Genomic DNA, 24,521 nt, shown 5'->3' with positions numbered 1-24,521 from the left:
CATACCGTGTATACGTTTGATTTAAGCCATATTTGGATCTTTTTGCGTTTTATGTATACATTAATTTATTTTCTGAGACATAATTGGAGCAAAATAACAATCATTTAAAGTAAGAATGAGACTACTTGAGGACTTTATAGCTTCCAATGACTTCGATGCAACTCCCACTCAGGATTCTATCACTTATCCAAAACTCATTTCAAAATGTTGAAACTTTTTCTTCGCTTGTTTGATAATATCAAATGGTTCATAGTGATCCATTTCCTATTTAATGCCAAGGATCATGCTAGAAATCATAAAGGTTGCAATCTCATATTGCTCATCGAACAATCTAAGCCATACTTTATGTCGATGGTCAGGGGCTCTGTCAGATGGCGTTGTAGGAAACGATTTCTCAAGAACGCGTAACTTGCTTATGTACCCGAGAACTAGAGGTGAGTGTGGTGCGGTTCGATGCAGTTATTGGTGAAAACATCACCACTAATTGCAAATGCGGTTAATCCTTTTTCAAAATCAATTGGTGTGGTTATATTTGTGGTGCGGTTATGCGCTTTTTTACGATGCGATTTTTTATTTGCGGTTTGGTTATTAACCACATAGATTTGGTGTGGTTATTTTGTATGATTTTTAAACGCAGGTAACCATTTATGATTTTGCTTCACTTTTTTGGACAATTAAGATTTTTTTAAAGGATTTTAAGAGATCAAACATGTTACTTTTAATAATAAAAAACATAAGATATAAGACAATTAACTTAAATCACAAGCAACTAATATCTAAAATACGGTAGTCATTAGTAATTAACATAAATATCTTAAACTTGTCAAATTTCACCATTTTCTAAAGTTAAACATAACAAAAAAACCCAATATTTTTGTCTTCTAGATTTTTATCCTTCAAAGACTCAAAACTTTTAGTTCTTTTTATTTTAATTGTAAATATTTAATATATTAATAATTAATATAAAAATTGTATATAATATATGTGATACGGTTTGGTTTATGAAAACTAAAAACCACACCACACAGCAAATTTGCGGTTTTTGAAAAACAAAAAACCTTACCATAGGTTTTCGTTGCAATTTCGGTTTATTGGTTGCGTTTTATGTGGTTTTTTCAGGTTCTTTTTTGTTGCAGTGCGGTTCTTGTTCATCCCTACCGAGAACCACCCTCAAAGTATGATACCCTACCACAAAGTTATCATTGTTCCCTTTTTTTGTTCTCCAACAAAGTATAAATGAAATTTTGTTTACATTTTTGGCTGACATCTATACAAAGGAAATAAAAGTTCAATGTATTTCATATTTAAATTTTATAAATTAACCAACTTTATCTATCATATACTGTGTACATTTCTATTTCATTAAAGGCTAAATCAACGTTAAAGTTTATTGCCATATAATTTTTTTTGAAGTGTACCTTTCCTCGTGTAGTAATGGGTTAATGGCCTAGGAAGGTAATAAGGTTTTAATTTTGTCCACATTAGGTCCCTAAAGTCTTTTTTGTACATATTACACCAATATGGTTGTTATAACCGTTTAAAGAGGGTAATAATGTTTTAATTTTGTCCACATTAGGTCCTTAAGTTTTTTTTTTATATATATTACACCAATATTGTTGTTATAACAGTTTAAAGAGGGTAATAAGGTTTTAATTTTGTCCACGTTAGGTCCATATTTTTAATATTTTTATCATTTCATCTAACTCTTTTACAATTTATATTAGTATCTAGTTAGATAACTTGATCATTTCGTCTTCTCATTTTAGTCGTCTATTCACCACAACCAACAGTTTCAATTGAAAGGTTACATAACAATTTTTTTGTCATTTTTACAAAAAAGAAAAAAGAAAATACCTAATAATAATCAAAATCTTAATGATTAAGGTTATGTTTGGCATACCACAACTAGCTAATAAGCTACCTTATTTTTTTTGATATTTTTTAAGTTGTCATGTTTGACAAGCCAAAAAATAGTTTATAAGCAGATGTTTTAAAAGGTTACTTAGACTAGTTTTTTAAAAGTTTTTTTTAAAATTTTTTAAATATGCCCCTTAATTAGTTATAGAAAACATATTTTTTAAATGTCATTTTATGTTATTATATAAATTTCAGATAGTTTATTAGCGCGAGTGATAGAGCCATGAACAAAGTAAACGAGTATCCACGACAAGTAATGTGGTATCCACAACAAGTAATGTGGTATCCTCGACAAGTAAAGGGGTATTCCCGACAAATCTTGTATCTCTAATATCTTTTAGAAGGGTTAATGACCTAGGAGGGTAATAAGATTTCAAATTTGCCTATGTTAGGTTCTTAAGGTTTTTTTTTTTACATATTACACCAACATAATTGTTATAAGTGTTTAAATGTTGTTTCTTTAATGATTAAATGAACGATAGTTAAATGGTTGTAACAACCATATTCATGTAAAATTTAAAAAAAAAAAAAAAATTAATGTAACAAATTTGAAACCAAATTACCCTCCAGGTGATTAATCATATGATCAAGTCAAGTAATCTAATAGTAATTGGTTCCAAGAGAAAATATACTCAGCCCAAATGCCCAGTTATTTGATGATAAAAATCAAACTCGTAATCATATACCATCATTGCCATACAAATAGTATTGAGATCACATAAGAATTCGATTATTCAATTCTTCTAGAGTTCATCCCTGATCGATGATGAATTGGGGTTTGTATCAGAGTTCTTAACAGGATAAGAAGCCTCCATTGCTATGCCGCAGAGCCCATTCTTGTCAGAAATTCCGCGTTGCATCCGTATGTATCCCTTCTCTCCCCAATCTGCTCCCCACGAGTTCTTCACTATCCAGTACTTGGTTCCGTCGTCGCTCGTATCATAACCAACCACCGCTACTCCATGATTCAACTCCGTTCCACATTTTCCGGTAAAAACTCCCTGTTAAATCGTATCATTAACTGCTCATATTTAGGTTTTTTGATCGTAAACAAATTCGTTTTCGTAAAAATTCAAATAAACAACACCATAAACGAGCGATTTAGGATAACTTAAGGGTGTTCAGTTGGTGATTTGGACTCGAAAAATCAAACATATTTGGTTTCCACTTTGATTTTTGTGATGTAGGTTTCCAAACCAAATTAGATGTAATCTGTCTATGTGAGTTTTGAGATACCTCTGAATAGAGCTGGAAATCAGAACTTCCAGCATCAATGGCAACAGATACAGGCTGGTTAGCAACTGCTTTCATTAGAGAATCCTCATCATTAGCTGGCACATCCTCATGTCCATCAATCGATACTACTTGATTTTCCACCTGTAATTCCAAAATTGATTCACATGAACATCCGATTTACAAGTTTTCATCCCTGGGATCTTTCAAACAGAAGTTGTACCTTTACTTTATTGCAACTTCCATCTGCAGCTGTGTAAGGGTAGTTATCTTCAGTAGTTAGACCTCCGTTCTTTTTAATGAAATCAAATGCCATGTCCATTAGTCCTCCATTACATCCATGGTTTTCACCAGTGTCACAATCCACAAGTTCTTGTTCTGATAAGGATACTAGTTTCTTGGTTTTGATCTGGTTTATTCCTTCTACTGCAACCACAGTTGAAAATGCCCAGCAACTTCCTGTAATACATACCCATGATCATTTATTCATCCAACGCTTATCATGGAAATAAAGAAACATAGCCTCACACACAAGAGGAAAAGAAGGTGTTAGTGTTACCACATCGGCCTTGATTCTTGACAGGGGTGACTGCATTTTCCTTTCTCCAATCAACCGAGTCAGGGACATTATCGTCATTTGCATACATGAAACCCTTACTTCCAATACGCTCTCCTTTCAGCATCCGGTGATGGCTTATCTTTGATCCAGCATACATGCTTCTAAACTCATGGTTAGTCATGTCAGCAAACTTGTTCAACTTTAACTTATACGGTTTTTTCATCTTGTTTGTGTTGTGAACATGTTGCAGGTTGAACTTGAACACATTGAACCGCTTGAGTTTCTCTTGGCGGCTTATCTCCGCCACATGGTGGTGGCTCCTCCACCTCCGGTACAAATCCCACAAACTCTCCTCTGTTTCAAGCTCTTTCTCGCTATAATCAAATCCCTTCACAAAGCCTAGAACCAAAAACAAAGTAAACGAAAATAAAACTAAGTTATTGATTTCCATTTCTTACTACTTTTCTTAGATATTGATTGGGATTGAAAGTTATGAACTTGGTGATTGGTTTATATAGAGGAGACTGATTGCTAATGAGATTAAATGATTAGAGGTTGAGTGCATGAGAGGTGACTTATGGCCATGAAACACACTCAATGGAAGTAAATTGTATTTTCTACTTTCTATTCTAATGTTGAAAACTAAATAAGATAATATGACACTTGTTGAACTCTCATGTGCTTTGTCATTGCCTAAAAAGACCAAATATAAGGACTTGTTGCTCTTGTTTTATGGGTCAAAAGATGGAATAGATAACTTTGGTCACGTTTTGGGGGTTTGAAACTTTGAATAGGGAATTTAAGATGAGTGAAGGGTGCAAGCAATGCATGTTTTGGGTTATAAATGATGTTGGCTTTTAGTTTACGATATGAAGGCAAATAAAGGGGGCTTAAAGTACCGAATTTAAGAATGTCTAGTGGTTGCTTAAAGTCATTTTATTATATGGAATGTTTTATCTTAAAATAAACGTAATATTTTTTGGAAGAATTTTGTTTTGTATTGTTTGATTTGAATCCTAATACTTGTATGAAATTGATTTTAGCATCGATTCTTTTATTTTAGGGCTAATTAAAAAAACGACCAAAATAAGAGTGCGCACAAAATAACCATGTTTTGCACATTTATCACAAAATAAGCTTTGCAAAATTGGTTTTGTGAAAATACTTTAATTTTGCAGAACAACCTTTCTCACAATAGTAACTACTAACCAGGGGCGAACATAAACTAATCCACAAATAAAAAGAAAACAAAAAAATGCATAAACTGAAAAACTCAAAATCGAAAAGGAACCCATTGATGCCGTTTTTATTTAGCAAAAAACAAAATTTTTTGGTGTGGTGTTGTTTTTAGTTTTGAAAAAGCCGCTAAAAACCGAACTGTAAATAAAAAACCTAACCACACCGAGTTTTATACATTAAATAAATATTTTTATACAATTAATTATTTTTTACTTAATTATTAATATATTACTTATTAAAAAAATGATATTATACTGAAACTTTGAGCGGAATATTGGATCAATTGATCATCACACCATAACTCAAACTAAGGTTGAATCGATTGGTAGTGTTTTGAGCGGAATATTGGATCAATCGATTGATCATCACAATTGGTCTCTGAGGTTTACAGAATATTGCATTTTGAAGACTTCCTAGCAAAAAGTCACGCGACTGGTCCCTGTGGTTTGTAAAATTACATGAAAGGTCCTCCTGCCGTTAAATCTAACATTTATGCCGTTAGATTTTAAGGAAAAACACTATTTTGCCCTTGTACCAATATTGCAATACACTACAAACCTCAAAGACCATTCGTGTAATTTTTTAAATATGAAATTTTGTATATATATAAATTATAAATATAAATTTCGTGTGTATATATATATATATATATATATATATATATATATATATATATATATATATTCAACAACTTGATATTTTTTGTAATCTTTTTAACATTTTTTTATAATTTTAGTTATGTAAGGTTTTTTTAATGTTTTTATTTATTTTGATTCAAGTAAATAAACTTGAATTCGACAAACCATATTGAAACTTTTTTTTTCTTAATTATGAAATGAAACACTAATTTTTTTTTTTTATTTTTTATTTTTTTTTATTTTTATTTTTTATTTTTTATTTTTTACTTTGATGCTCTATAGTTTATATTGTTAGCAACTTTATGTTTTCATTTATCATTATCATTATTTCGCCTTTTGTTGTTTTTTTTATATATATTTAGTTATTTATTATTCTTCTTTTATTTTTATTTATTTTGATTCAAGTAATGAAAAATAAAAAAACAAAAAAAAAAAAACAAAAAACCAAAAACTCAAACAACAAAGTTGTAAAATACTCTAATATATTGATACATTTTACACATTTCATATTTTTTGGGTTTTTTTTTCGCATTTTTCTTATTAATTTTTGTTATTTATGGTTTTTGTAACTATTTTTTTTTTATTTTGATTTGTGTAAATAAAAAAGTTATGTTTATTTTCTTTATTTATATTTTTAAATATAACTATTTTATTTATGCGAATGAAAATAAAAAAAATTACAAAAACCATAAATAACCAAAATTATTAAAAAAAACTAAAAAAACTCAAACACCAAAATTGTAATAAAGTTGCTAACGATATTAAGTATTGAGTGATAAAAAAAAAGGGTTTAGGTCATTTTTGGTCACTTAACTTTTGGTTTTGTGCTGATTTGGTCACTTAACTATTTTTAAGTTTTAAAAGGTCATCAAACTTTTGACTGTGTGCTCATTTAGTCACTTAACTTTTGGTTTAGTCACTTAACTTTTAGATTTATGCTCATTTAGTCACCTAACTTTTAAAATTGTGCTCATTTAGTCACTAAACTTTTGAAAAAATTTAAAAGTTTAGTGATTAAATGAGTACAATTTTAAAAGTTAGGTGACTAAATTTGACCAAACCAAAAGTTAAGTGACTAAATGAGCACAAAGCCAAAAGTTTGATGACCTTTTAAAACTTAAAAATAGTTAAGTGACCAAATGAGCACAAAACCAAAAGTTAAGTGACCAAAAATGAACTAAACGCTAAAAAAAACATTAACAATAACGACATAATATTAAAATAAAATAAAATAATATTAACGTTTCAATTCACAAATAAGAAAAATTAAAGGAAAAAATAATTTCGACATGGTTTATCGAATTTAAGTTTATTTACTTGATTCAAAATAAACAAAAATATAACAAAAAACCATAAATTAGTAAAACTATAAAATAAAAATAGAAATCAAAATGTCAAAAAGATAAAAAAAAAAAAAAAAAAAAAAGTTATCAAAATGTTGAAATTATATATTTACATATATATAAAATTTATATTTATAATTTATATATTTACAAAATGCGAAATTTATATTATATTATATATATATATATATATATATATATATATATATATATATATATATATATATATATATATATAATTTCATATTTAGAAAATTACACGAATGGTCCTTGAGGTTTGTAGTGTATTGCAATATTGGTACAAGGGCAAAATAGTCTTTTTCCTTAAAATCTAACGGCAGAAAAGTTAGATTTAACGGCAGGAGGACCTTTCATGTAATTTTAAAAACCACAGGGACCAGTCGCGTGACTTTTTTGCTAGGAAGTCCTCAAAGTGCGATATTCTGTAAACCACAGGGACCAATTGTGAAATTTTGTCTTATTATTATAACGACTAATAGTCTTTGAGTTCTTAAAACCACAAAAAGAAAGTCTTAAATGCCCAAACAAGTTATGTCATATGTAAAATATGAAATGTTTAATTGTGATATAAATATGCAGAAAAAAAACTGCACAAAATCTATGCAGTTAAAAACCGAATTGCAACCGTACGAAAATGAACCGCATAAAAACTGATCGTACTGCCGGAAACAGTGTCAAATGTCATTAATTATTGGTAATATTTCTAATAATAACAAAGTCCTTTTGGGTTGCCCTCAAAATCCAAATTGAGTAGAATAAATAAAGAGGAAATTAATTTATTAATTATTATGGTTAATAATTAATTAGAAATTAATTGTAAAATATTTTGGAATTAATTAAACAGTTTAATTAATTAAAGGGTTGAATATTCATTAATCAATAGTTGGTTGATTAAGAATATTCCAGAACCCTTAGGGGGTCTTTGTTTGGCAGGAATGGAATGAAATTTGAGGGAAAATGATTCCAATTCCCTCAAATTCCTATGTTTGGTTCAACTTCAAGGGAAGGAAAATGAATGCTAAATGAATTATTTTCCGTTCAAATGAAGGAAAGTCCATTCTTTCACAATCTTAAAGGAATTAATTCCTTCACAACATGGAAAGCACAAGATTACGATTTTGCCCCTGCTAAACATTACAATACCCTTCATCAGTTAACCTAGTTTGTTCATCCTAATCTCAGCCGACATCCCATCTTCGCGTCTTCTCCTCATCATAACAAGGATCGACCAACGACTTTCATTCCAGGCGATCTCTCCTTCTCTCTCTCTCTCTCTCTCTCTCTCTTCACATTCAAACCAAACAACACCTGTGAAGCATGTCTTGGTCGATTCATGGTTTCAAGCTATTTGATTTCTGAATTCAAGCGAATCGATTTCTCATGTACTTTTCTGAATTTTTGAATTGGTCTACAACAACCATTAGCTAATCGATTTCTTCACATTCTCTCCATCTTTTCTAATTTTATGATTTTCTAAATTCTCTTTCTTTTCACGATTTCAGAAAACCGAAACTATGTTCTTTCCCTGCTTGTTTTGATTTCATTTGTCTGTTATAGAACTGGGAAGTTGTTCATGTTATTTGGTTTAATTTTTTTTATGGAAATGTGTAATTCCTTGTACAACTACACTGAACAGAGAAAACATGTCTTGGTCTCTTGCTAAATCGATAGAACAGAATACATGTTGTGGTTTTGTTGTTTTGCTATCAATATATGTCGTTTGCTTTTTTTTTTGCCATCAATGGAATATGTATACTGTTTTTCTGTTTTACAGTCTCGACTTAGTTTAACAACACGCAATCGTAGACAAAGGCAAACTTCATTGATTTTAACATGGTGGGATGTGGTTCTACACGTTGTTGTAGTCCTTTTGTTAATGATATTCAAAAAACATAGGGATAAACGATGTATTAAGCATCTTTCTTCAAATGTAGATCGATACCCAATACTACATAGATACGTTTATGAGAGTGACACCATGTCTATATCACAAATTAGGATGTCTCAAATGTGTTTTACTAAGTTATGTTGTATGCTTGAAACATTGGGAGGCCTAAAACCAAGTAGGAATATGGAGATTGATGAACAAGTTGCTATTAATCTGCATATTCTTGCTCATAATGTTAAGAATCGTGTTATAATATGCCGGTTTCGTTGCTCGGGAGAAACAATTAATAGGCATTTTATTCGACTTTGTAATGCAGTCATAGGATTGCATACTCATTTGCTTAAGAAACCCGCACCTGTTCCCGATAACTCTACTGATCAAAGATGGAAGTGGTTTAAGAATTGGTTAGGAGCTTTAGATGGAACATATATAAAGTGTCTAGTTACAGTCGAAGATCAGCCTAGATATAGAACAAGAAAGAATGACATTGCAACAAATGTTCTAGGGTTTGTTCCCAAGATATGCAGTTTATATATGTATTAACTGGATCCGGTCTGGGAGGCATACCTACACGTACATTTTAATAATTAAGCGACTACAGGGAAATATTTTGCTTTTTGTTTTTTATATGAATTATAATGTTGGTAAATAGGTACATAAAGAAGCAACTAGATGGAAACACAAAACATTTTTTTATTATGAAGATCTTTACATTGTTTTTGGAAAATACCGAGCTCAAGGAAATAAAGCTAGAAATTTCATGGAGATGAAACAAATTCACAAAAGGTGATCTTAGAAGAAGAAACGCAAGATTCAGATGATGATTTTCTAGATTTAGAGGAAGTTAGTCGTACTACAGCCGTGCAACATGATGAAACTTCACCGAGTGTTCGTTCCAAGAAGAAGAAAATCGAAGCGACGGGGTTTAACAAGGCGGTTGGCTTAATTATAGAAAGTCTTAAAGAAATATCAAAGGACTTGAGTGAAGGTATTAAATTTGACATGAAGATTAACGAGTTAAGTGAGAAGATCCCTCCAGCGATTTTAAAGACGAATTCAATAAGTCAACTTGAAAAGTTCAAAGCTTTGACCAAGATAAGAAGTGATCCCATTAATGTTCAAAAATTTTGGGAAATTGAAGAATGTGATAGAGAAGCTTGGGTAAAATACATTTTGGAAGGGTAGTATTACCAATTGGGATGTGCATTGGATGTTGATCGGCTTTTAAGTTATGTTTTTTTGGTAACATTATTGGGACGTGTATTTAAAGAATTTTATTAAGTTATGAAGTCATTTGCATGATTTTTACATTATATTGACACAAACACTCAATCAATTAAATTAAATTTATTATTTTTATAATTTATGTAATGTATCTTTACATATAAATTAAAAAAGAAAGTAAACTTAAGCAATATAGACAAAAAGAGCATTTCTGTCATTTTATATGGATTCTAATTCCAATTCCTACGAACCAAACAAAATCTGGAATCAATTCCAATTCCATTTCCTGACAACCAAACAGGACATGGAATTGGATTCAAATTCCTGACAAATTCCTTTTCCAATTCCAAATGCAATTCCTTCAGTAACATTCTGCGAACCAAACATGCCCTTATAGGATTAAGGTTGGACAAAATCTCTCTTGGATAAGAGAGAATTTTGAATTTGCTATCCCATCCCACATGGGATAGAGTACAAAACTTAGGAAGGGATCCAATAATATAAATAAGGCTTTTGGGATTTCATTCTTGCTTGCATCTTGGCTTGACTTTTTTCGCTACCCTTCTTCCTCTCTATATAAGGACGATTTCTAACTCTCTTAAGGTTTGTGAAATTGATCCTTCTCCTACCCATTTTATTCCACTCTCTTAGGCTTCGTTTAGTGAGTAGAACTGGATGGAACAGAACAACACTAAGTTTTTTAGATGGTGTTTGGCACCCCTGGGACAAGAACAAAATGAAAGTTTAACCAAGTCCGATGGAACAATTCAATAAAAAAATAGTCCCACCCAAAAAGGTGGAACTCATTAGAACACGTCTCCATCCAAAAATAACCTGACAAAAATAACCCTTCGAATAGGTCTCATCTTGCGTCTTCGCCTTTCTTGTTATCTATCACCGTCTCCTATAATCTTCATAACCAGTCAACCGCACACATAATTTCATTCTTGATTATTGATTATAGATTAAATTCGAACTCTCCAGCAATCCATGATCTCATTGCTATCGTCTTTACTCAACATCACAAGGTACCGTTCTTTTTTTAACTTCAGATGTTGCATATCTTCATTCACTTGAACGATTTCTTTATTTCTTTCTCTCCTATCCTTACATTCATCTCTTAGTTAATAGGTATGTGTATTAATTTCAACTGGCTTGAAGTTCTCTATATAATGAAAATCCCGACGGTTTTTTTATTCTATGGCTATCTCTTAGTTATTCTCTCCCTGTTACTGTATAATTCTGTGTTAAATGTCATTTTTTACTTGATTCTTTCTTGATTACCTTATAATTACCTGCAATAAAAATCTTTGTGTTTCATATGGAGGTTTAATCTGTAATTCTTGTAAGGTTAGAATACATGGTGGATTCTAATTCTTGGTCTTTACAAGATAAAAGGAATACTACAATTTTATAATCACTCTACATTATCTACCATTCTTAACTATTTAGCCCTATTATTCAATATTACATATTCTCTCTTTATGTCCAAATGACTTTCTTTCAACATCATCATCTTAAACACATAGCACCACGGAGTGCATGTGCATAACAAGGAACGAATAACAAATGCAATTAAACCTTAAATTTTGGACTAAAGTGCCCCCAAATAGGAAATGAATAACATATGCAGTTAGACCTCGGATTTTGGACTAAATTGCCCCCAAGCTTTTGTTTCTCCCTACTTTATGATAAAGATGCAAGCTGGTTATTAGGAGGGTTAATTAAGCACATTTGTGTGTCACTACCTGTCGAGTTGGTGGTGTTCCTGCCCATTTCATGTTGTAAATACTCAATTTAGGACGGAAATGTCCTTACATGAAGATTTAAAGACCATGAAGTTGTCTTCTTCAGAAATCATGTGAGTTTGTTTGTTATCGATGTGGAATAACTTAGATGCAACTATCAAAACACTTTTTGTGAAGACTATATTTAAGGAAGACAGTTAAAGTTTGTTATTTTTTATTTAAAGTTATGGATTTTGAAACCATTTAGATTTAAAACTTTGTTAATTTTGAAGCAAATTTAATTATTTGGTATTAGAACTTGTTTTAATATGAAATTGTTAATTATTTTTTTTAAACAAAATGTTAATTTTGAAGTTATGTATGTTATTTAATACTAATGTTTTTTTTTGCAAAAGGGTAATTTGGTCATTTTACATCTTGTTTTTTCCAGTTCTATTGTTACCAAACAGTTTCGGATAACTTGTTCTGTTCAGTTCCAGTCTTACCAAACACAATACAAATTGTTTGTCCAGTTCAGTCCAATCATGTTCAATCCAGTCCAGTCCTGTTCTGTTCCACCTAGTTCTCCTACCAAACGGTACCTTAAGGTTTATGAAATAGACCATTCTCCTACCCATTTTATTCCACTCTTTGGTTTCATTAGGTGTGATATAATTAAACAGATTTTGGTTTGGGTCCTCTTATCCAAGCAACTTTGAGAAGGAAAATATCTCAAGCATGGAGATAAGGGTTAAAAAAGAGGTATGTTATTCTTCATTCTTTATGTCTTGTGTTTTCATATGGTAGCAGTAATAACATGAAACTTAGATCCTTACGGTACATGAACATATAGGATTATTGTATGTTTCTGTTGCGCATGATTGTGTGTTTAGATGCATATAAAACCCAACACACACCGCTAAAATAACTACACTATTCGATTTAGTGGTGGGAGTAACTGCATTTGCGGCTTGCGGTTAACCGCATTAAACTAAACCGTGCTCATCCTTAGTAGTAGTGACGAAAGGTGGAGATTTTTCCATTTTTGGGACCATGGAAACTTCTCAAATTTTTCTTTCATTCGTGTTATTCATTTGAAAATAAATTCATAAAACAAGTTATTTAGAATTTTTTTAGTTGAGGGCATGTGAGAAAGTTAATGTTATTTTTGAGTATATGGTATTAGAATTGATAAATCATCTTTTGGATATGTAGATGAGTATAACCTATTGTTGACAGGTTAATTACATGGCAATATGTAGTTGAGTATAACCCATGGTATGGACATTTTATGTGCTTGTTAAGGTTGCCACTGAGGCGGCAGAGCACTTATTCCTTTGAGTGTTAGATGGCAATGCAACTTTGGAGTAGGTGTGTTGCTTTGGATGATGTCTTGATCCCTTTTTTTAGTAATGTGCAAAGTTTGTTTCTTTGGATTGACAATCAAGCTAGTGCTAATTCTCGTCGAGATGTGTTTGATACATTTTGTTGCACTTTAATCCGGGTTTTGTGGACGTCTAGGAACATGTTGTTGTTTGGAGATGAAAGATACACGAAGGATTCTTTATTTGATTCTATAGTGTCTTTTTCATTTAATTGGTTCTAGAGAATCGTAAGGTTAGGATAAACTGTAATAAGTGGATGTAAAATCCCTTTATGTAATCCTTTTGTTGTTTTTCCTTGCTAGCGACTAACTAGTTGTCATAAACTTCAACCATTCCAAAAAAATGTCAAGAAAGTTATTTTAAGTTGATCATTAAATCAAATTATTTTTTAAATCTCCTAAACTATGTATCGGTGTCAAGTTGCTTAACAATGATGTAAAAGATTTATAGATATAGAAAATTTATAGATTTTGTTCGTTATATGTCACAACAGTTAGTCGCATTCGGTGTTGTTGAGTGTGGTGTAATTATGGAAAATGATCAAATGAAAATTAATTGTTGGTGGAAGTAATTAAGTTTGAAGTTTCTTCTTTCATATGATGAGTCCATAAATCAATGGTTTGGATATGTTCCGTAACTGAATGATAAGATTGTTCGTGATGATGGACCTACATATGAGAAGACCTTTCTTCATGATTTAAAACTATACCTCTATATAGATAAAATGTTGTTTACATACATCTAACTACAGAAGGATGAAGAGTGTTTATAGAACCATCAAAATTATTTATGAGGTATGCATCCTCCATTACTAATGTCATCACTCCTCTGTGACCATATGTGACCATACTTGGAATTAAAATTAAAATGTGTAAAGCAGACCATAAAATTTGTGAAACATGGGTTCCCAGATTATGTCTTTGTAAAAACTATAAATGAGATTATTGGAAAATATTTGTATGTGATTGTCACTTGAAATATGTTGAGTCCATGTCTATATCTCTCTAATAAACAGTATAAAAATGTTTGAGGAAGAAGCGCTTTGAAGGAGCTTTGACCAAGGGAGAGCTTGTATATCCAGATTCTACTCATCATTTCTAGATTCATTGAGGTATAAAGCTCCGAACTTGCTCATTGTCTACTTAAATCTAGTCTTTATGGAGTTTTGGTCACTTTTGGTCACATGAATGAGAACTAGTGGGAATTCTTCCACTCCAAAAGTTAGGATTTGCTTATCTTGATGTTTCTGAGGTCCTTAGTCCATAAAATTAACATCTTGATGGTTATGGATCAACCATGCATGTGTTAATGTCCATTTGGTGAAAATAAAATGCTACATTTAGGGTTTGAGTTCATTTGAGCCTTGTAAAGGTTCCAAGTTAATGATTTTATGGATTATGACGTTCCCCAAGACTATGATATGAAGTTTGGACGTCTGGTTGTAAGCATTAAGTGCTTAAGGGAAAAAGTGCTTAATGGGAGTGTACGTTGGGCGTACGCAAGCATACACAGTGCTTACGCGTTCGAGTCCCCGATCAGGAATGCTACCTAGTATGTCGGGTGTACGTGTGGTACCCGCAGCATACCAGGCCTGGTCTTGGGCTTTGAGGTTTGGACCATATTTGGACTATTAGGGTTTTGGGCCTTGTTGGACCGCTAGCCTTTCTGACTTTTAGCCATTGTTAGGCATTGGGCCTTCTTGGATTTGAGCCCATATTGGGATTTGGGTGACCTTTAGGAAATTGGGCCACTATTAGGCTTTTAGTGTCATTGAGATTGGGCCTCAGATATTAGGCCAAGTGAGGAAAAGGTAAAATGGTCTTTTACCCAAGGTGTTGGACCAATGAACTAAATTCCCCGTTATGGATTATGAACCAATTATTAATTAGGATTTTATTTGGTTGGTAAGTGCGTGGATTCTCCAGTTCAGCAGCCCGGGCATCTATTGACTGATAACAGATTGTGGTGAGTTTGCTCACTATACTATCGGACACTAGGGATTGTGTGTGCTTGTAGTCTTTGTGACTCTTGTTGTATGCCTATTTTCTATATGTATATGGGGTGAAATAGACTCGGTACAGCCTTGTGCTGACATATGAGTTGAAATAGACTCGGGAGGGGGTGAAATAGACTCGACATAGCCTTGAGCTCGCATATGAGTTGAAATAGACTAGGAGTGAAATACACCCGAGGGTGAAATAGACCCGACACAACCTTGAGCTCGCATATAAGTTGAAATAGACTCGGTGGTGAAATAGATTCCAGAGTGAAATAGACTCGTCATAGCCTTGAGCTGGCATATATGTATGGTATGCGGTATTTTGGGGAACTCACTAAGCTTCGTGCTTACGGATTTCAGTTTATGTTTCGGATACTTCTGAATCAAAGGGGAAGATCTCGGGACGATCGCATCGCATACACAAGGATTTTTCACATATTTGACTCTGATGTGTTTTGGATGATTATGAATACATTATGATTTCCATTTGGTTTTAGTAAACATGTTTGGTTGATGTTTTAATTAATATGAAAACAAAAAAATTTGATCTTGAATTTTGAGACGTTACAAGTTGGTAGCAGAGCCTTGGTTTAAGGAATTCAGGTGTACACTCGGGTATGTGTGAACTCAAACGAAGGGCATGGAAAATTTTCATAAAAAGAAATGTTTTATGAAAAGGTGTTTTTATAATGAAAGAAAGGGGTGTGGTGCATGTAATCGACCGAGCTCCAATAAGTTTTCCGAAAATACCCATACATGTTTTGTGTTATGCTTGGAATTGAGAATATGTGAATCACATGCTAGATTAGGGCTAAGGATATGCTCAGGATTTGCATGATAGGATGCTAGGAGAAATGCATTTATATGCCTGTTGTACGAGCTTGTAAACTTACATGCCAGTACTGATCAATCAGTGATAGGATAACATGTTTAGGTTATGCCTTGATTCTGATTACTCAATGCTCGAATGTTGCTTGCTTTGTGCTTTTAGGATTTCCAATAACATCAGCTAACTAGTAAGCGAATACACTAAATTACATATTATTGAGATTAGATAATTTTAGAAGGTTAGGTTTAACTCTACTTCGTAGTTCTTCTTTGAGTCTAACCGTTGTAGTGTGAGGCCTTTCATTCAAAGAATTATCTAGTGTTGGGGGTATGTAATTGTACTCGTAAGCTAGTTAGAGGGTGTTTGGGGGAGTTCTTTCTGCAGCTGATTGTGGAGAGTGGTGTGGTGGTAGCCTTAGGAAAACCTAGGAGGTGATTCGGTGCAGGGAGCCTTGTTTTGTTGTGGGCTGTTTGGATTGTTAAGGAAGTGACTTGGGGGATTCGGGGATATCCTTGAGGAAAGTACAGATAGATGTGGAATGTAGTATAGACCCGTACTACTGGAAGCAGAGGATCCGTACTCGAGTCAATGAGAGTCACAAAGAAACCAAGAAGCTTGTAGACTATGGAATTCTTCGAATATGTTGTGATGGTTTATATGGCTTATTTTCAGTATGGTGGTCACTCGAGGAGGTTCTGGTAGCGACTCTGGTGCCGGTGATGGTTCGGGTTCGGGCTTTGGATCCGAGTTTGTGGATGATCAGATGCAGGAGTTCATTTCAACAGAGATTACCCACATTATTCTTAATCAAATTCCTATGATCTTTGGTACGATTAAGGAGGGTATTCTGGAGATTCTGGACTTTACTGTCAAAAAAATAAAGTTTATGACTTTTTTGTCAAATCGATGAAAATATTAAGACTTTAGTGTATATATCCCTTGAAATTATTGTTGTTAGAGGATGTTTGGTGGGAATCTGAATGGTTGTCGGTAAGGGTTAGTTGAAAGGGTTGTTCAAAATCATTTTATTGAAATGGATGTTGGAAAAGGTTTTGAAGTGGAATTGGTGAACGGCGTAGTGTAATCATCAAGCTATGTATCACTCGGTGAATCGTAATATCTAGTGGTGTGTTCGGGTTTTGCTCTATGAGTTGAGCAAAAAAAGTAGGAGACAAATAAATGTTTGGAGAGTATAGAATGAAAGGATATAGTGTAAAGGTATTGTGGTTAATTTATTAGTATTTACATGGAAAATATAGTTTATAGAAAACAACGACAAGTTTTGACCTTTCGTTTCTTTCCCTTCCACATTGTGAGTGGTGGTTGAGACCACATCGGGTCACGCCAATCATGAACTGTGCCAACAGACGGATCTAGAAAAATAAATTAGCGCCACCAGACAGATCTAGAAAAATAAATTAGTGTATGCAATTATATAGTAAAATTTAATTAATTTTTTTAAAGAAAATGCTAGAAAACACTTAACATCAAGAGTAAAGTTTACAAATGTTGTCGTCGAGTACTTATAGTTATCAAACTTTTAGTTGGTTTTGTAAAAAAATGTGATGAATTTAGAATTTCTATTAAACAATACTTTTAACTTCTTTATTAAACATATATCAAATTCTTCCTTTTTATTATAACTTGATTAGGAATGTAGATTTTGTGAGATTTTTTTTCGTTGGTTCCATTTATTAATTATAAGGATGTAAATATTTTTAAGAAATTTCTATTACGTCAAATGTAGTTGTGCTGAATTCTTGTTTTCTTAGGTTGGAATTGTTATTTGGGCATGCAAGTATGCATTATTAAACATTAGAGTAAATTACACGAATCGTCCCTCATGCAAGTGCCAAAATGCACGTTTGGTCCCTACTTTTAAAAATTAACTCGGACTGTCCCTCGTTTGGTTAAAAATTGCACACTTCATCATTCGTTAGTTTAAATTTGCATGTCTCATCCCTTACAATATAAAATGACTATTATATCCTTTTGTATTTCTTTTCCAATTAATTTAATGTTATTTTTATCATTATTAATTTAAAAATTTTTAAAAAAATCATGCATTACTTAATCCCTAACCCTAACCTGCCCACCTCAGGCTCACCCCACCCCGCACCTTCCTTTTGACCGATCTCTCTTCTCCATTTTCTCTGAAATCTTCAAGAATGGTCGATCCACTAGTTCTGGAAAAACCACCACCGGAGCACACCCCTAGATGTCAAAATACGACCACTGGATAGGTACTCTTTCGGAAACTCTTCCCCATCTCCTTACATCAAGAAATCCAAGCCTTGACCACCACCAACTGTCATTGTTCTTTGAATTGCATCAGGGGAGGACCGTCGACAGAGATGATTTTGGTGGGGTTTAATCTGAACCTGTTTCTCCTATCTTAATCACCATTTTCTCTGATCATGTGTGATGGCCGCCAAGATGCGGGTTTCTCTTTCTCCAGGCGTGGGTCGTTTCTCTTTCTTCTCCGACCATATGTGAGTTTCGATTTATAGGTTCCGATTAATGAGTCTCAACTCTTGAATTAGTTTAACCTGAAAACGAGTATCCTGTTTAACCATGATTTGGGATCGATTAACTCGTCTTTAGGGTTGCTAAGGCAAAACATTGGTGTGATGAGGATGTTAGCGGCGACTTACAGGATTGGTGGTGGTGAACGTCGGTGTTCGATTTTATGTTTATGCTAATGCATTACAGAGAAAGAGGGAAAGGGAGATGAAGATTAATTGTGGTGGTTATTGGAAGATCGATAGAGATGGAACCAACGGCCACCTTTGTGCTCCTATCTACACTCCTGGTGGCGGCCAACGGAGGTTAATAGGGATGTCGGTGGTGGGGCTTGGAATGAAGTTCGATTTCAAGGATTAAGTTTTGAAAACCCCGACTTCTTTGTTTTGTGTCTAAAAATTGAGTTACAATGGTTATGACGAGCTACAGTGGTGATGGTCTTGACTGGTGGTGGTGTTGGTGTTGACCGGTGGTGGTGTTGTTTCCCATGGTGTTTGTTGGAAATGGAGAGAAAGACGAAAGGTTTAGAATCAAAACAAGATGAAGTTGGGAAAGGGAAAGGGTATGAGTAGAAGGATAAAGGGTCGGGGTATGGATATTTTATTGTTTTTTTCTTTTTCTTTTTAATATAATAATAATAAACAAATAAAAGAAATTTAAAAAAAGAAATAAATAAGGGCAAAATGGTCTTTTTATGTCCGGAGGGATGAAGCGTGTAAGTATTAAACTAACGACGATCCGAGTTAATTTTTAAAAATAGACACAAATATGCATTTTGACACTTGCACTAGGGACGATTCGTGTAATTTACTTTAAACATTATATATAAATATATTTTTTTAACAAAGAATATATAAGTACTAGTAACTAACCAGGGTATGCAATTACATACCCTCTCAAAGCTATAAATCCGCCATTAGTGCCACCTCGCCATTGTAATCACCATGCCATGAACCTGGTATGCATACCAAGCAATCTATTGCAAAGTTGTTAATGTTTGTTGTTTTGGTTGTACTTTTTTTTCTTTCTTATCAAACCATATATTGATAAATATAATATAATTGCTGATCTCGAATAAGTTATTTCATAATGTTGATGCATATGACATCCCAATTCTAAAATACATGTTCCTTAAACATCATTTTACATATCTAATACACTTAAAAAATAAATTTAAATTCGGCATCACCTGTCTTACTCTATATACTCCTACGGTTGAAGTAAGTAGTTTACCTTTTGCTTTTCGATCGGGATAATTATGTTCGTGTATCCACACATATCTCTCTCTCTCAAGTCTCAACAGTATTATATATGTATAGAAAATTATATAATTATTGATTTATTTCTAGAGTTCTTCCCTGTTCAATGATGATTTAGGGTTTGTATCAGACTTCTTAATAGGATAAGCACCATAGACTGCTACACCACAAACGCCCTTTTTGTCAGGAACTCCACGTAGCAGTCGCATGTATCCCTTCTCTCCCCATGATTCCCCCCACGACGTTCTTATTATCCAGTACTTTACTCCATCGTCGGTTTCTCCATACCCAACCGCTGTTACTCCATGATTAACATCCGTTCCACACTCTCCGGTGAAAACCCCCTGCACTTGCATGCAATTCCTTTTCAATCTTCATATAATTTAGCTACTTTTTCTCATCGTAAATCGTGTAAAATATCATACAAACACCATGGAATTGTTTGGAAATAATTTTATGTGTTGAGTTTTGAGATATATATATATACCTTTGCATATAACTGGAAATCATTACTTTGTGCATCAACGGCGACAGATACAGGCTGGTGGGCAACTGCTTTCAATAGAGCATCTTCATTTTCTTCAGGCACATTTTCATAACCATCAATCGATACTGCATGATCAGCCGCCTGTGATCGATTTGTGGATGCATTACAAAAATGATCAATTCACGGATTTAATTATACAAGTTTTGATTATTACTATATATATACCTTTGCGGCGTTGCAAGTAACATTTACACCTGTGTAAGGGTAGTTTTCCTCTGTGGTTATACCTCCATTCTTTGTGATGTATTCAAACGCATCCCCCATTATCCCTCCGTCACATGCTCTGTTATTGACGCCATGAATGTCACAGTCGATAAGTTGTTGTGGTGATAGCCTTACTAGTTTCTTGGTTTTGATCTGGTTAATTCCTTCAACCGAATCCACCGTTGAAAACGCCCAGCAACTTCCTGTAATTAATTAATATCCATATATAGATGAGCGAGATCAATGCAAGATATATAATCAAAGATGATGAAATCCAAAAGATCGAAGTTAATTACCACATATGCCTTGAGTCCTGACAGGGGTGACGGCTTCTTTTCTCCAATCAACCGCCGGAGGGACATCAACGGCATCAGCATACATGAAATTCGTGACTTCGTTGCGTTGGCTTTGGTGCAACATGTGATGCATTTGACGCTTGGACTTAAATCCGGTATGCTTGCTCATAAACTCATCGTTTGTCATCCCTGCATATTGGTTCAACTTTAATGTATACAGCTTGTTCATCTTGTTTGTTTTGTGAACATGTTGCAGGTTGGATTTGAAGGCCTTGAACTGTTTATGTTTCTCGGCGTGGGTTGTTTCCTGCAGGTTGTGGTGGTCCCTCCACCTCTGGTACAAATTGGACATGCTCTCCTCCGTTTCAAGGTCTTTCTCGTTGTATTCGAAGCCCTGTACAAGGCCTACAGCCAAAACCAATGTAAGTGAACGTAAAATTAATGTATTCATTTCCGTTTGTTGGATTCAAATTTGTTAACGACCAGGAAATAGAATATTGAAAGCGAGATCGATCATATAACTAATTACAGGCTTAGTGGATGAGAGGTGACTTATGCCCACGAAACACGCTTAATCAATAACAATGGAGGTTTAGAGATAGAAATAATATTAAATCCAAATGCCATACCCTGCAGTTTCTAGAACTTGGATCTGATTGAGAAGCAGCGACCATGGGAGGGGAGAAGATTTAGGGCTGCCCTAAGTGTTTTATTTTATTTAATAAATTTTGCAAATTACAATTTATAAATAGCCCGTTGATGAGAGGTGACTTATAAGTAGCGGTGAGTGCGGTACGGTTCGGTGCGGTTATTAGCCAAAAACTCACCGCCAACCGCAAATGAGGTTAATCCACTTTTAAAACTGCTTGGTGCGGTTATTTTTGCGGTGCGGTTTTATTATTTCTGTGTTGCGGTTATTAACCGTATGGATTTGGTGCAGTTATTTTGTGTGGTTTTTAACCACAATTTAGAGCTCTTACGGTTTTAAGAGTTCAAACATATTACTTGTAATAATAAAAAATTATAATGTATAAGACAATTAACTTAAATCACGAATAATTAATATCTTAAAAAAGTCAAATCAATAGTAATTAACAATAAATTTCTTAAAATTGTATAATTTCACCATTTTTCAAAGTTAACCATAACAAAAAACCATACTTTTGTCTTCTAGTATTTTATTCATCTTTCATTCATGAAACTTGTCTTATTTTTAATATTTAATATATTAATAATTAATAAAAAAAATTGTATATAATATATGCGGTGCGATGCGGTTTTTGAAAACTAATAACCGCACCGCACCGGAAATTTGCGGTTTTCAAAAAAACAGAAAACTTCACCATCGGTGTTTATTGCGTTTGCGCTTTATCGGTTGCGGTATATGTAGTTTTTACGGTTAATTTTAGTTGTTGTGCGGTTTTTGCTCACCCCTACTTATAAGAATATCTTTAATGGTTAAGTCATATTAAAACTTAAAACTATTGTCACATCATCATTATAATAAATTAACCTATAATTAAATAACAACTCCAATCAAATAGCTTTTTTTATAAAATTTTAAATAATTTATCCATATCTATCTAAAATGTTTTATAAAACCCCCTTATTTAATTATTCTTTTTTTAAACACACATAATATTTTATTTTAATTAAAAATATTATAATATATTGTTTCAAAAACATATATTACAAAATATCATTCGGAAAATTTAATACGAAAAAACTATTACGGAATAGTGATAAAAAAAATATTAGAAAAAATTATATAATCATTATAATTTTGTTCCATAAAAGAAATGTCATTATATATTTAATATAAATAATTAACTAGTAAATAAATAAAAATATATTTAGAAGGTAAAATGAAATATAACTAAAATATGAGAGTGTTAAATGACAAAACATAGAAGTATATTGACCACTCAATATATACTGAGTGGTCAATAAAAAAAACTATAAATAAGCTACCATTGAAGATGTTCTAATTGGAGTTTATATATATATATATATATATATATATATATATATATATATATATATATATAATACATTATAAAACATATTTGGTCAAATGTTGAATTTTAAATTGTACAATCTATAATGCAACATATACAATTAATTTATGTATCTGGTCAACAATACACAAATCTAACTAATTTCACAAAATAATACTAGAATTAACCACTTTAGAGAAAATTAAGAAAATGAATCGGTTAAATTGACCAAATATCTCCACGCTTTCAGCAAATTTAATCGGTCAAACACTTAAAAAAACCTTATGCTCACAAATGCACCATCACAACAATTCCCTCTAAAAAAAACCTTTGTTGCAAATTTGTTCTGCTTATCTTTTAGGGAAAATGACTTAAAAGGTAACAATGTTTTAAAAACATACAAAAAACACCATTCTTCTTTTTTAGTGAAAAAAATACCATTTTACCGGGTATTGTAGTTTAGCCAGTTAAAAGATTTACGGGAATATATGTGGCCTTCCCCTTCGTTATTTCCCCTAAAATCTAGGGTTCCTTTCCTTCTCCTTCTCCTTCGTTCGTTCATCCTTTTCACAAAACCACCACAATGGATTCCAACTTGACAATCAAAGTCTATCATACAGGTTCTTTTGTCCCCATACCGATTGTGTATTTCAATCCAGTAAAAATGGTTGTTAGCAATGTCGATTTCAGAAGCATGAGTTTCATGGAGTTCATCTCGTATGTGAATAAGTTGGTCAAGGAAGGAAGAATCAGTGTCTATTATTGTCTTCCACAACATTCACTGAGAGACGGGTTGAGAGTCTTGGAAGATGAAAATGATTATGTACGTTTTCTTGATGTTGGATATGAGAATGGGGGAATGATCAATTTTTACATTGATCACAGTCAGGTGACAATTATGGAGTGTATTGAAGAAGAGATAAGTGAAGATGGTAATACGAATGATGATGATGATGTAGACTCTAAGCTTTCAGATAATGAGTTTATGGAGCATAAACCTGACGATGAAGTGATACAAATACAACCATATGATGATCCTTTCATTAGAAGAAAATTTTCCAGGCCTCCAAAAGTTGTAGATGATAAGAAAGATGTCAAGAAAGATCTTCACAAGTATCCAATTCATGATCCTAACCAAAAATGGGATACAATGGTTCCAATCTTAGGTATAAAATTTTGTGATCGTTATGAACTTAAGCATTTGTTAATCAATTATGATGTTGCTAATGGGTATAAACTATGGCATGAAAAATAGATTCAACTAGATTATTAGTTAGATGTTGCAAAGGTGAAGAGAAGTATAAATGCCTTTTTAGGTTGTAGGCAACTTGGATGAGTAAAGAAAGATCATTTCAAATTAAGTCCTTAATCTCTAAACACAACTGTTGTAGGACCTTCAATTTAGGTGTAATGGTCACATATAGTTGGATTGGAAAACAGTTAATGGAAACAATAATAGATAATCCAAGAATAAGTTACAGGAAAATGGCAGCAGCAGTCCTTAGAGATTTTAATCTAAAAGTTAGTTTTGGTCAATGTAGAAATGCCAAAAAATTTGCAATGGATGAAATAGAAGGGAGTTTTTGGTGGCACACTATGAAAAGCTTAGGAGTTATGGTTTGGAGCTATTGAGGACTAATCCATGTTCCACATTGAAATTAGATGTGGATATCATGCCTGATTCTACAATCCA

At 32.9% G+C, this 24,521-nt stretch overlaps 1 protein-coding gene and 1 long non-coding RNA gene across 2 annotated transcripts; one reads left to right on the top strand and one right to left on the bottom strand.

Moving 5' to 3' along the window:
• Nucleotides 1-2,660: 2,660 nt before the first annotated feature.
• LOC111881424 (vignain) lies at nt 2,661-4,160 on the bottom strand. Its single transcript, XM_023877819.3, has 4 exons — nt 3,710-4,160; nt 3,374-3,609; nt 3,154-3,294; nt 2,661-2,918 (listed from the first exon to the last, which is right to left on the bottom strand). The coding sequence occupies exons 1-4, from the start codon at nt 4,158-4,160 to the stop codon at nt 2,661-2,663; spliced, it is 1,086 nt and encodes a 361-aa protein (XP_023733587.1).
• On the top strand, nt 3,744-4,386 carry LOC122196823 (uncharacterized). Its single transcript, XR_006188980.2, has 2 exons — nt 3,744-3,881; nt 3,960-4,386. It is a non-coding gene; the product is annotated as an uncharacterized LOC122196823 (long non-coding RNA).
• The last annotated feature ends 20,135 nt before the right edge of the window (nt 4,387-24,521 follow it).

This window comes from Lactuca sativa, chromosome 1, assembly GCF_002870075.4.
Source record: "Lactuca sativa cultivar Salinas chromosome 1, Lsat_Salinas_v11, whole genome shotgun sequence".
Lineage (NCBI taxonomy): Eukaryota > Viridiplantae > Streptophyta > Magnoliopsida > Asterales > Asteraceae > Lactuca > Lactuca sativa.
The sequence above is the reverse complement of the archived record's forward strand: the minus strand, read 5'-3'. Positions and strand labels throughout refer to the sequence as shown.